The sequence below is a fragment of the Zingiber officinale genome, chromosome 1B, assembly GCF_018446385.1.
Source record: "Zingiber officinale cultivar Zhangliang chromosome 1B, Zo_v1.1, whole genome shotgun sequence".
In the NCBI taxonomy this organism is placed as follows: Eukaryota; Viridiplantae; Streptophyta; class Magnoliopsida; order Zingiberales; family Zingiberaceae; genus Zingiber; species Zingiber officinale.
In genome coordinates this window covers 142,318,010-142,332,023 of record NC_055986.1, presented here as the reverse complement: position 1 = coordinate 142,332,023, position 14,014 = coordinate 142,318,010, and the positions used below count along the sequence as shown (strand labels likewise).

Below are 14,014 nucleotides of genomic sequence, written 5' to 3'. Positions count from 1 at the left end.
TCCAATTAATTTTATTGCAAAAGTAACGTATTTGAATTTGCACATATTCGTGGTTACCTGCATAGTATAACGGGGGGTATTTTATATAAACTATGAAAAGATTTTCATTGCTTGCCGGTGTGGGCGGGGATAGAAAAGCACGGAGAAAAATGCATGTCAGGACGGTGTCGCGCGAACAACGCGAGCATGGCGGGTGTGTCCCACCGTCCGACGTCTTTCAAGAGAGCGGTGGGTCGAGGCAGATTCTGCTGCTGCGCGACAGGGGCCCATCTCCACATGCTGCAGCGGTCTTTCTTCCTCGCTCTCTCTCGCGAAGTCGCTCTCTTACGTACAGTTGCAGCAAGGACTACTACATTTTTATGTAAAATAATCAAATGTCCTTTTTAGTTTTTTAACCATTGAATATCAATAAATTTAATAATAATTAATAAATATGTGGAAGAGTCGAAGAGATCTTTATATAAAATATATAATACATTTATTTATAATTTTATTTCTCTCTCGTGTTCTATGGCAGAATTACAGAAGGTTTGGTTGGATCAGTACAAGGTTTGATATGCGTCTTACTTTGCCTGCCCTGCACTAAACTTTGTCCTCTTTGCGTAGCCTGTCCCATCCACAAAAGCCACAAAAGAGACTTCGCCTGACATCTCATAACTTTTTTCTTCTCGATTCGCTCCATAATTCAATTTAACTGCACAGCTTGTCTGGCGGTCAACAGCTTCTCGTCCTGTCATGACCTAACTCGGTCCGATTCAGCACCTGCTCCTGCCTAGCCTTACCCGATCAATAATATCTATGTCTGATCTGTTTCGTATGAACGATCGCTATATTACAATAAAACATCGTCGTATATTTTCGTGTGAAGCTGACGATATTCAGGTGTTTGGAGCGAGGGATATCATTTTTATACTAATAATATTCAATTAGAAATATTAGAAGGTCACTCTTTATTTTATAATTATACTATAAATTATTGAACCACTTATTTAAAGTTTTGAAATACCTAAGTATAAAGTTTTAAAATTATCGAATCACCTACCTCATATCCATTTTACCCTTTTTACTGTTTCGAATCGATTGTTACAATATAGTAATCAATTCAGAATACTATTTGATTATGTCCGAAAGTTGAGTCGGACAGAGGTTGGTCGCGTTGTCCTCGTTGTTGACGGAAAGTCGCGGAGACGCCTTGTTGACCTGGCACCTACCAGAAAAGTTCCCACGGGTGAGTGACGAGGGGTGATGACGAAGACGATGAGGCGAGGGTCTCCTGCGCACACTCAAACAAGCCCCCCTCACGTTAGAGACCAAGAACCAGGAAAAAAATCCCCGGGTCAGGCGGCCTCCAACGCTGAAGTTAGATATTTTTTTCTCAGAAGCACAGTAAAAGGACGAAAAGTAAAGCATGAATGTGAAAAGACGAGTGAGCGTACCTGCGTAGAGACAAAGCCTCCCTTTTTATATGGCAGTGGGTACTTCTGGAGTCTAATGAGTGTCAGGAAATGTCGGGTGTCAGGATTTGTTTGACGGTGAATGACACATGACATCTTCCTATAGCTCTAAGGAGGGATCAGTGGGCAATGAGTCATAGACCGTTAGCATATCCATTGACATGCGGTGATTATTCTCTGACGAATTGTTATGATTCCTTGGATTGATTGTCGTATAGTGTATGCTCGCCCCGGCCTGTTAACCTTAGATTGGGTCTTCATACCTGCAAATCTTGGCCTGTAAGCACAGACCTGCATTCCCTGGTGCATTCTCTGACTTGTGTTTGTTGTCTCGTAAATTCAGGTCTGTACGTTCAGCCCTGTATTTGTCATTCGGTCCATCTCGGTAGATCCAGACCTGCGCCTACTGCCCTGCCAATCGAGGCTTTCGTTTGTCGTTCCTTAAGTCTTGTCCCGTATGCTAGTCCTGTTTCGTATTTTATCCTGTACATCCTGAATCGTATGTCTTGGCACACATATCCTGTTCTGCATGTCTCATCCTATAAATCCTGACCTGTAAGCCTTAATCCGCATATCCTGACCTGTACGTCTTGGTCTGCGTATCCCGTTCTGCAAGTCTTATCCCGTAAGTCCGGAGTTGTAAGCCTAGGTCGTCTATCCTAACCTGTACGACCTGGTCCGTATATCCCGACCTGTACGTCCTGGTTCATATATCCTGTTCTGCATGTCCGTAAGTCATGACCTGTAAGCCTTAGTCCGCATATCTCGACCTGTATGTCGTGGTTCATGTATCCTGTTCTGCAAGTCTTATCCCGTAAGTCCTGAATCGTATGTCCCGACCTGTACGTCCTGATCCGTATATCCTGACCTGTACGTCTTGATCAGTGTATCCTATACTGCAAGTCTTATCTCGTAAGTCCTAAATCGTATGCCCCGACTTGTACGCCTTGGTCCATGCATCGTATTCTGCAAGTCTTATCCCGTAAGTCCTGAATCGTATGTCCTGACCTATACATCCTGGTCCGTATATCCCGACTTGTACGCCTTGGTCAGTGTATCATGTTCTGCAAGTCTTATCCCGTAAGTCCTGAATCATATGTCCCGACCTCTACGTCCTGGTCCGTATATCCCGACCTGTACGCCTTGGTCCGTGTATCCTGTTCTGCAAGTCTTATCCCGTAAGTTCTGAATCGTATGTCCTGACCTGTACGTCCTGGTCCGTATATCCCGACCTATACGCCTTGGTTTGTGTATCCTTGCCACGTAGCCCTGACCCCTGAACGTCGCTTATGCCCGATTTGGACCGCGGACTTTTGACCACCACGTAGGCTGGACCTTTGACCGCCACGTATGCTTGACTTCTGACTGCCACGTGAGTTTGACTTCTGACTGGCCCGTGGGATTGACTTTTGACCGTCACATGAGCTTGACTTTCGACCACGTCAGCTATCCAACCCCCCTATCATGTATCACTATTCATCAACTAAATTTATTTCGAATCAATTGCTACAATATAGCAATTCATTATTTTTTTTAAATAATTGACTTATGTTAAAAAATCATTACTCTGAATATACTGACTCAAATTGATATTTAAAGATATAAGTATAATTAGGAGAATTAGACAAACACATGTGACTTAATTTCATGTCATTCCGAACTCTCTATATCCATCATTCAGTTTCGATCAAAATCGATTGATGAACCAAGAGAGCTCGGAATGATATAGAATCAAATCTTATATGTTCATCTAATTTTCCTAATTATATCTATATTCTCAAATATTAATTTAACCTATTATATTAAAAGGAATCATTACTACAATATATCATTCGATTAAAGTTAATGTTCATAATCATAGAACTTCAACTAATCGATTGCTACAATATAACAATCGGTTCAGAAATTTGATTTATATTTTTAAAAAAAATTATTATTCTTAATATAGTGTGTCAAATTGATATTTATACATATATATAATTAGGAGAACTAAACGAACATATAGAATATAATTCCATGTCATTCTAAGTTCTCTAGGTCCATCAACCGACTTTGATCGAAATCAGTTGATAGACCTAGAGAACTTAAAATGACATGAAATCAAGTAGTATATATTTATCTAGTTCTATTGATTATGTTCATGCCCTCACATATCAATTTAACATGTTATATTGAGAACAATACTTTTTTTAACACGAATATGTTAGAAAAATCTGATTCGTGTTTAAAAAAATCACTGTTATCAACATATTAAGTCAAATAAATATTTAAGGGTATAAATATAATTAGGATGACTAGACAAATACATATGATCTTATTCCATGTCATTCCGAGTTCTCTAGGTCAATAGTCATTTTTAACCATTTTCGAGCAAAATCGATCGATAAACCTAGAGAATTCAGAATGATATGAAACTATGTTCTATATGTTTGTTTAGTTTTCTTATTTATATTTATACTCTTAAATATCAATTTGACATAATATATCAAGAGCAATGATTTTTTAGCACGAATCAGATTTTTCAAACACATTAGTGTTAAAAAAAATTATTGCTCTCAATATAGTGTGTCAAATTGATATTTGAGGACATACATATAATTTAGAAAATTAAACGAATATATAGGATTTAGTTCCATGTTATTCCGAACTCTTTGGCCTATCAACTAATTTTGATCAAAATATATTGAGAGAAATAATTTTTTTAATATAAATCGATCATTTAAAAAAATAACTGATTGTTATATTGCAGTTGAGAATAGTAAAAGGGGATAAAATGGGTATGGAATATGCAATTTGATAATTTAAAACCAGGGATATGATTTGAATATTTCAAAACTTTAAATATGTGAACCGGTCATTTTAATTTTTAAAAATACTAAAGCAGTATTTTAGCTAGTTAAGTTAAGTAGTTTATTTAACCATATGCAAATTTTCATTCTTCACTGGGAGGTTAATTAATGAGTTCAAAATCTATTATGACCCTTTTTTAAAGGAATTTAGGTAGGAGTTACAGTTAAGGTCATTTCTTTAAAAGAAAATTTTGTTGCCAAGTAGCCCATGAATAATTAATAAATACCTAACATTTAAAAACACACCTAACCGTTATATTTATTAAAAAAAACGTACTTTATTTTTTTTAACTGCTCTCTCCCTTCCTGATAAAAAAAAACATAAAACTTTAAAAAACTTGGGTAACACCACAGTGAAACTTAGGGTGCGTTTAGTTCAAGTTATCATGTATAATCTTAGTTATGTGATTACTAAATAATCACATAACTAAAGTTATGGGGAATAAAACATAACTAAAACTTGTTTGGTTCAACTTAGGTAATGCAACAAAAATTTATTTGTTTGAAGGTTTTAATGAATATCTTAGTTTAATATTTTACCGTATTACCCTTCAGTTACAAAATCAATTATACATATTATTATTATTATTATTATTTATTTTTTATGTTTTTTTAACTTTTCTTTTTCTGGTATATTTTTTTACTTTTTAATGTGTTTTTTTATTTTTTTAATGTTTTATATTTTTTATATTATTTATATTTTTTAATTTTTTACATTTTTAAAATTTTAATTTTTATTTATTTTATTTTTAAATTTTATAAAAATTTTATTTTTTTATTTTTAAATTTTTTAAAATTTTAAATTTTTTAAATTTAAATTTTTTGTTTTTTATTTTTAAAATTTATATATTTTAAAATTTTAAAATTTTTTAAATTATTTATATTTTAAAATTTTAAAACTTTTTAAACATTTTTTTTTATTTTTTTTACATTTTTTCTCTTTTTTCCATATTTTTTTCTTATCGGAGGGTATTTTTGGTAAAAAAAATTCGTTAACCCCGGAATCAAGAAAAACCTTAGGGGGCGTTTGGTACGCGCGTTTTCCATTTTCATTTTTTGGAAAACACGCGTTTTCTAAAAAAACGGTGTTTGGTTTGCATTTTTCGCGGGCATTTTCTAAAAAATTGGCTATCATTTTCTAGAAAAACAGAGAATGACAAAAAGTCGTTTTCTATTTTCTAGAAAACGCGCGTTTTCCAGAAAATGAAAATGAAAACGGTGCAAACCAAACGCACCCTTAGTTTTCTGAGGTTTTCCGATTTCGGGCTACATGACCCTTTTACTGACGTGTCGGGCATGGAACATTACTCGAGAATCATCGAATACCTAAACCAAACAAGGTTTTTATTGATAACTTTGAATGGATAACTAAGGTTATCAAGAATAACCCTGAACCAAACGCACCCTTAATGTTTCCCCTGCGGACTGATGCGGATGATTCAATCCAATCTTAATTTTACCTTCGTCTGGAAGTTAGGCAGCTGTTCCCCGTCGCAAAATCATGGCCTGATCTAGGCGATTTGCAAACAACCTTGAAATTGTTGGCCAAACCATGAGTGATTGTAAAATGCCTCTCAGGCCGCAACCAATAGATTGTGAAATTGTGGCTAGGCAACCCTACAAACTTGCAATCAGATGGCCATGATTTTACGGTCAGGAAAACACAATTTCACAATTATGCAATACTTACTTAAATTTCATAATTAATTATGCAATAATTAATTCAATCTTAATCATACAGGTTGTGTTAGAGTATAATACTAATCATGAAAATAAATTATGTGATAATTATTATAATATAATATTGATGAGATAGATTATGAATTATAATTACTATAATAATATTGAATAAAAATTATTTTTGAAAATTAAATGCCCTTCGTGATTTTAATAAAAAAGTAAATATAAAAGTTAGATGCCTCGATATTTTTTTAAAGTAAAGTAATGATAAACTGCGAACAGTTGGATTTCGAAATCTGCTGTAGAGTGTCAGTGACAGGGGAAACCCTCAAAAAAAAAAAAAAAAAAAAAATAAATAAATAAAGTGAGTTGAAAGAAATTAAAAGAATTTAATTTGAAGTAGTAAAACTTAATCACGGGCTATCGATGCCTCCTGCCCCGTCGCACCAAAAGCGCGAATAATCAAAGCAAAAAGAATTCCCTCACGCCACCATCATAATGTCACGCCCACTTCAATTCATTTCAATTTAACTTCCCACCTCTTCTTCTTCTTCTTCTTCTTCTCTTCGCCGTCACTTCTCATTTCCCTCCCACTCCACCACCATTACGACAAACCACTCGGTTGCTGTACTAGGCGCGTCCAATGGAGCCAGCTCAAGCTACCCCTGATGTCATTCCTTCGCCCAAGCCAGCCACAAAACGGAGCCTTTTGAGTTCCCTCATGGAGGCCGCCACCACCGCCGCCGCCCTCCAGAACTCCTCCTTCGACGAGGACTCTTACTTTCTGTCTGCCCTCAAGCCGTCGGAGCTCAGGGCCCTGGATGAACTCAAGCAGCTGCTCTCCTCCGCCGCCAAGCCCATCTCCATCTGGGGCGTCCCGGTCGCGCCGCCCCCTCCTTCCGCCGCCGCCGACGACGAGGCCTCGGGGCGCGCGGACGTGGTGCTCCTCAAGTTCCTTCGCGCGCGCGACTTCGACGCGGGGCAGGCGCACGCGATGCTGCTGCGGTGCGCGGAGTGGCGGTCGGAGTTCGGCGCGGATGGCGTGGCGGAGGAGGAGCTGGCGGGGTTCAAGGAGCTGGAGGGCGTGGTGGCGTACATGCACGGCTGGGACCGGGGCGGTCACCCCGTGTGCTACAATGCCTACGGCGTCTTCAAGGACAAGGCCGTGTACGAGCGCGTGCTGGGCGACGCCGGCAAGCTGCAGCGATTTCTCCGTTGGCGGATCCAGGTGATGGAGCGCGGCGTCCGCCAGCTCCAGCTCCGCCCCGGCGGTGTAAACGCCATCATACAAGTCACTGACCTCAGGGACATGCCCAAGCGCGAGCTCCGCGCTGCCTCCAAGCACATCCTCTCTCTCTTCCAGGACAACTACCCCGAAATGGTTTCAAGAAAGGTCCTTTTCGTTTCCTCTCACGGCCCAAATCCTCCATCTCCCTCTCGTATCTCTGTCTTCATTAAATGCCTCAACTTTGCAGGTGTTCGTCAATGTCCCATGGTACTTCAGCATGCTCTACGCTGTAATAAGCCCTCTCCTGACTGATAGGACCAAAAGCAAATTTGTGATCGCCGGAGAAGGAAACGTGACCGAGACTCTCTACAAGTGACCCACACCGAACCTCCCTCTTCTCCTCTGCATTTCCTTATTAATTGTTCGTCATTTTTTCTTTTCGCAAATAAGCATGTCCTCTTAATTTGCGGGCAGGTTCATCCGTCCGGAGTTCGTGCCGGTGCAGTACGGAGGGCTGAGCCGCCCAGGTGAGCTCCAGAACGATCCGCCCAAGCCGGCCACGGAGTTCGCCATCAAAGGCGGCGAAAAAGTAGACCTCGAAATCGAAGGCATTGAGGTATGTACTCCGCAAATATACTTCATCGGTACAATTTCTTAAGAAAAATTACAGCTCGCGTTCAAAATTGACAAGGGAGGAGCGACCATAGCGTGGGACATTGCGGTGGGCGGGTGGGACTTGGACTACGGCGCCGCGTACGTGCCGACCGACCACGGGAGCTACACGATCGTCGTGGAGAAAACGAGGAGGATTCCGGCGTCGGCGGAAGAGCCAATCCACGACGTGTTCACCGCCAAGGAAGCCGGAAAGATGGTGCTGTCGTTGGACAACACCGGCTCCCGGCGAAGGAAGGTGGCGGCCTATCGATACTTCGTCCGCAGACAGTCAAATTAAATTAAAGTAGCCACTATGCTGCTCTTTATTAGTATTAGACATGGAAATGAGTAGCTTTTCCTAATCTTCTTCCTACGCCGATTGCTACTACCACTGCACTAGCTACTCCCTGTATGATTAATTTACTTGTCATAAGACAACGAGACCTCTTTTTTCTCTCATCTTCGTCTTGGAAAAAGCGGAGTGGATCCATATGATCACTCTTAATTTAAGATCGGCATTCGATTAAGGCTGTTCTTTACCAATGCAAGACTTAATTAATCATTAGAGGCGTTTTAAGCGGCTAAAGAATGATGAGGAATTTGGAGGCGGTCAATGGAGGGGGCCGTCACGGGGGGCGTGGCAGAGGAAAGATGTGTAGTGGTGGGGGAAGGTGGCGTGTGCTTTTATAAAAGACTTATGGTGGGTGCTTTATTCCCCTAATCGAGGGGGAGACAGTTTGAGAGAGAGAGAGAGAGACGGCAGACAGAGAGCAGTGATGGAGTGGCGAGAATTGCGGTGAGTTTGAAATGAAATTTGATCGAGTTCTTCGTGCTCGCAACTGCGTGCATGGCGTGGTCTCTGCGTATCGCTTCCATTTGTCCGTACCTCCATTGTCCATTCAACTACTCGATACGATGCAACGTCTGATGAATGGGCAAATCTGATTAACGCTGAATCAAACTGTCTTCAGAAAGGAGAGAATCTGATGGAATTCGCTGCAAATTATAACCCAAACAAAAAATGACTACATGAACAGTTTACAGGGAGTATATCGTGCATAAAGTAATAATGTATTTAGTCCAAACTTCAAATGTAAATTTGTCATGGATGCGTACGAAATTATTGTATACTAATTGAGTCGATTTAAAACGATATCACTAACCACTGATTTGATCAAATTTACTTGTTTCAGTCTTGACCATGGTAAGCACTTGTATGTTTGATCAGCCGAATTCAATAACATCAGTCAGGTCAGTAATCATACTGTTTTAATTTTTTCAAACATTAAAGCATAAACAGAGGTATCATTGTCCAACTCCCAATTGTCATAAGGTTGAATTCCAACATGGGAAAGTTCCTTTTGAACATTTGGAAGGAGTGGATCTGGGCAAGGTTTGTATTTATCCGCTGGGAGTGGCGCACGATAAGTCAGATATTTGGTTGATCTTGCAGTTCATGCGAGGCTGCCTTCAAATTGAATTCACCACAAACATTGATTCAATATGTAATACATGACATGATATAAAGAAGAGGAATATATGATATACAAATTTTATATGTCGAAAAGGAAGAGAAAGCTATAATACATAACCATCCTTATAGAGATCTTCACAGAGGAGTCTCAATAGACTTGTCATTCTTACTGCTCAATCTCTTACAAAAGTTATCCTTGAGCTTCTGATCCATGCGCTTCACGACAAATGGGAAGGCAAGCTGCTCTAGAGTAATGTAAAAAGAATGCCCTCTATGAAGATTTTAAGTTATTGGTTGGAACAATAAGGATGTCAATCTGTATGAGTTGATTTTTACTTCACTGTTTGCTCGTCAACGCCAAAAAAATGCCATAAGCATAGAAATGGCTAGAACACAATCATTTCCCGGATAAACAGTAAGTCGAAATTTATTCCTTGAGTAAATTATCTTGCTGAGTTTGTACAAGAGACTTGTCTGCATCACAAAAGAAAATATAATTCTACAGTTAGTTTCCAGAGTAAGCGTTTCAATTACTCAACCAGCTTATAAGTCGTAATTTATCCATCCCAATCAGGAACTAAGTATATACATAGCAAAGACCTGAAAAAAGAATTCAAAGAAACCAGCCGAGTGAAATCTAGTACAGTACCATCATTTGGGGAATATTTTGAGGAAACGCCCTAACGAATCTGAAGTCACCTTGTTGGGAATTAAGAACTTGATTGCTAAAGCTAACCCTGATAATTTGATTGGGGAAGAATATGGAAGACAATACAAATACAATTTTTTAATACTCGTGGAAGCCAGAATAGCCAAGTAACCCGACACGAAGTTTATGTCGGATAGGAACCCTAGTGAATTTAGACAAGCTGAATAGATTAGGATTAATAATGCAAATGATAGAGGGAGATCAAACATAATACTTAGCAAAGATTTACAATGTTATTGTTGAATAATTAGATATACAATAGACACTTATTCCAAATTAGCCTATATGAAATTACTTGAAGTAGGATTTTAGTCTAATTATAACGGTAATTGAAAATTTGATATTGTTATTTGTAGTTTGATTAGCCATATATCAATCTAATTTCTTATTAATACCATTCATATATATTTCACTTAATTAATATTCATCACGAAGAAGTAATCAAGAAACAAGAAATTTAATCTTTTTGCTTCAAATTATAGATATCTACTTCCCACTGTAGTTTTGCAAAGGAGCAAATCAAGGCAAACTAGCATCAGTGATGAGAAAGCAGTTTTGTGAAACAACATTGTCTTACATTTTCCAAATAAGGACACTGTATCAACATTTTTCCTAACAGAAACAAATTCACTATGGTTCATTAGAGATCAACTAAGTCATGGAATGCAAGACACATAAATCGTTGCCCTGGACTTTCCTTTCTCGATAGGATTTCCTTCTTTTAGTACCAACAACAAGGCAAAGCCCTCTGAATTGAAAAGCAAAAAGAGCTAAGTTGCCCATCAGCATATAGCACACTAAACGTGATGCAATTGCAACAGCAACAAGACACGAGTGATAAAATTTCAATTATCCATGATTATCTGATTTTGATTCATTTCCCAATTCATATATTTGCATAGGAAAAACATCTAACAACAGCCAAGTATGCTAGAACCAAAATCTCCTTTTCACATAATCCTTGATTCTTACGTCAACTAAACATTCATGTAGGAATTTAACTATGATAGAAACCATTTTCATTTCATTAAATGTCAGCAGTAACAAACAAACATTATTACAATGTCAGTCAAATTCGATTGATTACAGAACCTATATATTAATGCCTCAAGTTTATCTAATTTCTCTGATGTTGCTATTGAGCCAGTCTTTGAACAGTACACAATCAACAAATTCATCAATGAAATATGAAGGATGACAAAAGAAATATGAAGGATTCTAATAATTAATTTTTGTGTGATATGATTTAGATTAGCATCAAGTATTAATGCGCGTATGTTTGCATCAATGACCACACCTTTTCTGTAGAAAAGCATGATGCAAGAACACACTTTTGCATCAAGTAAGTACCATTGTGAATATTATGAATTTGTCATGTTGTTTTATGAATAATGTCAAAAGATAATGGAATATACTCCTACCTGAAGACCATAGTCACAACAAAGGAAGTCTTCAACTCAACAACAGGAAACAAGTTCAATAAATCTTCAAAACCAACATTTTGATGCCCATACATGTCTCCTACAATGCCTAAACACAGAAAATGTAATATTACATCGCATCAAAAAAAGGGATTCTTGGTGTGGTCGATGGGAGCCAACAATTTTTTAACCTATTAAAGGGAACTAAAGTTCCTCGGTTTCTTGTTAATGTTGTCAAGCAAATTAGAACTTGATTCATCTAAGAAGGTTGGGCAGTGTTCTTGCTCATAATCAAGCTAAATTTTAGGCCACAGTTGAACTTATAGTCATTCATGGAACTTTGATGTTTGTAATAATCCAGTGAATATTACAGCCTAACCCTATACTCCATTTTTTTTTAAAAAAAAACGTATAGCCAACTGGAAAACTGTTATGATATTCCAGAAGCACTCAAAATCCAAGAGAAGAGGAGGGGAGGAAAAACAAAGGATTACCTGAGCCACAATTGAGTCCCCCCGTATGATGGTGCATGCTCTTCTAAAAGGATTGCCCTTCAGCCTAAAGCCTGTTTTTTGGTCCAAAGAATTTGCACTTGATAAGAGAACATCTAGCTCGGTGTTAGATGGATAGTACAAAATCTTGTGGACTGTGAAGATCAAGTCCTCGAGTTCCTGGCTGTTCCCTCTGAAACATCTCCACTCATCCTACAAGATGTTAATAAGGAAAAGTGTGAATCTTCAAAATACAGTAAAGACTTACAACAAAGAACCATAGGCATCTCCAATTCACAATTACCAAAGCTATAGTTTACCACCACATCAGCACCAACCACATCAAAATAACTTTCCCAGTAAAGCATGAAACTGTTAGTTCAGATCGCAATTTGCAGGTTTAACTTCTATTTACCAACACGTCTACTCGACTATGGATAACCTAGACAATGTATTGACCAATTCATTCTTTTGATTTTAAAGCCGATCAAACTAAACTTAGAAAATCTAATCCACTAGTAGATCATAACGGTCTATTTGGTGATAAAAAAAATTGCAATTTTTAGTAAAAAGGGAAGATGGAAGAAGAACTAACGTTGAGATATAAGACGGTGACCAAGGGATTTCCGACTGAATCAAAGAGGATTTTGGTGCGGCGACCCGACGAGGACGAAGGGCCGATCCGAAAGACGACGTTACCCTGCGCGTCGTGGACCGTGAGGCCGTGGCCGATGAGAGATTTGTGGAGAATATAATCAATCGGGATTTGTCCGACTCCAAGCACCGGAACACCAGAGGCCTCCATGTCCAGGGAGATCGATAGAGCGAAAAGGTAAAGGGACAAAGCTAATAACCTAATGCCGGCGGATGGGCCGAGGAAGACGGCAAGCTAACTTCTGCAAACTTCGACGAGTAGTACATGTATTTGCCTTGACTACTGGAAACTTCCTCCAGGATTTGCTAATTGTTTTTTCTCACCCTCAGATTTTAATAAATTACACTCGTTGAGAGCATGCAAGGAATGACGCTTTCTCCTCGTATATTTTTACCCTGTGGATCAAATGGTATGTTTATGTTAGTCAAAGATACGGGAAAGGGTGTAATTTATAAAAGTTGGAAATTAAATGCGAAAAAAGTTGGGCAAATATACGAAGGGTATCTGTTTTGAATCTTCATCGAAAGCTCCTTTTTAATTTTTAATAAAAAAAGTACCACACCCTCATGTAGTCGATGTAAAATTACTTAACTATACTCTAATATACTATATCTATTATGAACAGGTGTTTAAGATGGCTTCTCTGGACACGTTAAAGTTTAGGAGATCGATTAACCTGAGTCAAGTTAAAAGGGTAGTTGATATTATTCAAAATGAGAGAATGGTTCATCGGATTAACCGGATCTATGGTGCGATCAGGCTGGGTTTCTAGCCTCATGCACGGGTGGAAGGTTAAGTTAGGGGCTCATCCGATCGGACCCTTCGGTTGATCAGGCCTCGAAGACGGATTCCTTAAATAATGCAAACATGAAGCCGAGTATCAATTATCTTAACCAAGTGTTTTAGCTGATTGGATATATGACCCGATCGGATACGCTAGACGTTTAGTTGCTTGATTACTTACAGGTCAAACAAGGAAGTCGAATCACCCACTACATTCATAAATATTAGTCGGGAACTATTTGGGAAGAAGGGTTAGTCGGACTATATCAATGATGTGATTAGTTGGTTAAAATAGTATGTGATCGGCCCATAGCTTAATGAATTAATACGTTTTTTTTTTTGACAGTTTGTGTCACAGAAGATAGACGTTTAGTTGCTTGATTACTTACAAGTCAAACAAGGAAGTTGAATCATCCACTGGATTCATAAATACTGGTCAAGAACTATTTGGGAAGAAGGGTCAGTCAAACTATATCAGTGATGTAATTGGTTGGTTAAAGTAGCATGTGATGGACCCACAACCTAGTGAATTAATACACCTTTTTGACAGTTTGTGCCACAGATGATAGAGAATATCCTACAGATAAATCATACTTTCGAAGCTTCCAGTCTGTCA

General features: G+C 38.4%; 2 protein-coding genes across 3 annotated transcripts; one reads left to right on the top strand and one right to left on the bottom strand.

Moving 5' to 3' along the window:
- The first annotated feature begins 6,443 nt into the window (after nt 1-6,443).
- On the top strand, nt 6,444-8,324 carry LOC121982717 (patellin-6-like). Its single transcript, XM_042535821.1, has 4 exons — nt 6,444-7,376; nt 7,459-7,583; nt 7,686-7,827; nt 7,903-8,324. Exons 1-4 carry the CDS (start codon nt 6,627-6,629, stop codon nt 8,161-8,163), a joined length of 1,278 nt encoding a protein of 425 aa, XP_042391755.1. The 5' UTR covers nt 6,444-6,626; the 3' UTR covers nt 8,164-8,324.
- A 1,010-nt stretch (nt 8,325-9,334) lies between these two features.
- LOC121982703 (protein LURP-one-related 7-like) lies at nt 9,335-12,908 on the bottom strand. 2 transcript variants are annotated; one of them, XR_006112206.1, is made up of 4 exons: nt 12,556-12,906; nt 11,964-12,173; nt 9,989-10,796; nt 9,671-9,813 (listed from the first exon to the last, which is right to left on the bottom strand). XR_006112206.1 is itself a non-coding variant. In XM_042535811.1 (3 exons), exons 1-3 carry the CDS (start codon nt 12,763-12,765, stop codon nt 9,691-9,693), a joined length of 543 nt encoding a protein of 180 aa, XP_042391745.1. In that variant the 5' UTR covers nt 12,766-12,908; the 3' UTR covers nt 9,335-9,690. The 2 variants fall into 2 exon arrangements, 1 of the variants encoding a protein (XP_042391745.1); XM_042535811.1 differs by lacking the exon at nt 9,989-10,796 and having other exon boundaries at nt 9,335-9,813; nt 12,556-12,908.
- Between the last annotated feature and the right edge of the window lie 1,106 nt (nt 12,909-14,014).

Bases quoted from the DNA above. Each gene is read 5' to 3' on its own strand.
- LOC121982703 (XM_042535811.1), bottom strand. From the start codon at position 12,765: ATGGAGGCCTCTGGTGTTCCGGTGCTTGGAGTCGGACAAATCCCGATT. The intron at 12,174-12,555 runs GTTAGTTCTTCT...AACATCTTGTAG, and splicing joins TCACCGTCTTATATCTCAAC to GATGAGTGGAGATGTTTCAG. The intron at 9,814-11,963 runs GTAATCCTTTGT...TTTGTGATGCAG, and splicing joins GGGACTCAATTGTGGCTCAG to ACAAGTCTCTTGTACAAACT.
- LOC121982717 (XM_042535821.1), top strand. From the start codon at position 6,627: ATGGAGCCAGCTCAAGCTACCCCTGATGTCATTCCTTCGCCCAAGCCA. The intron at 7,377-7,458 runs GTCCTTTTCGTT...TCAACTTTGCAG, and splicing joins CCGAAATGGTTTCAAGAAAG to GTGTTCGTCAATGTCCCATG. The intron at 7,584-7,685 runs GTGACCCACACC...ATTTGCGGGCAG, and splicing joins GTGACCGAGACTCTCTACAA to GTTCATCCGTCCGGAGTTCG.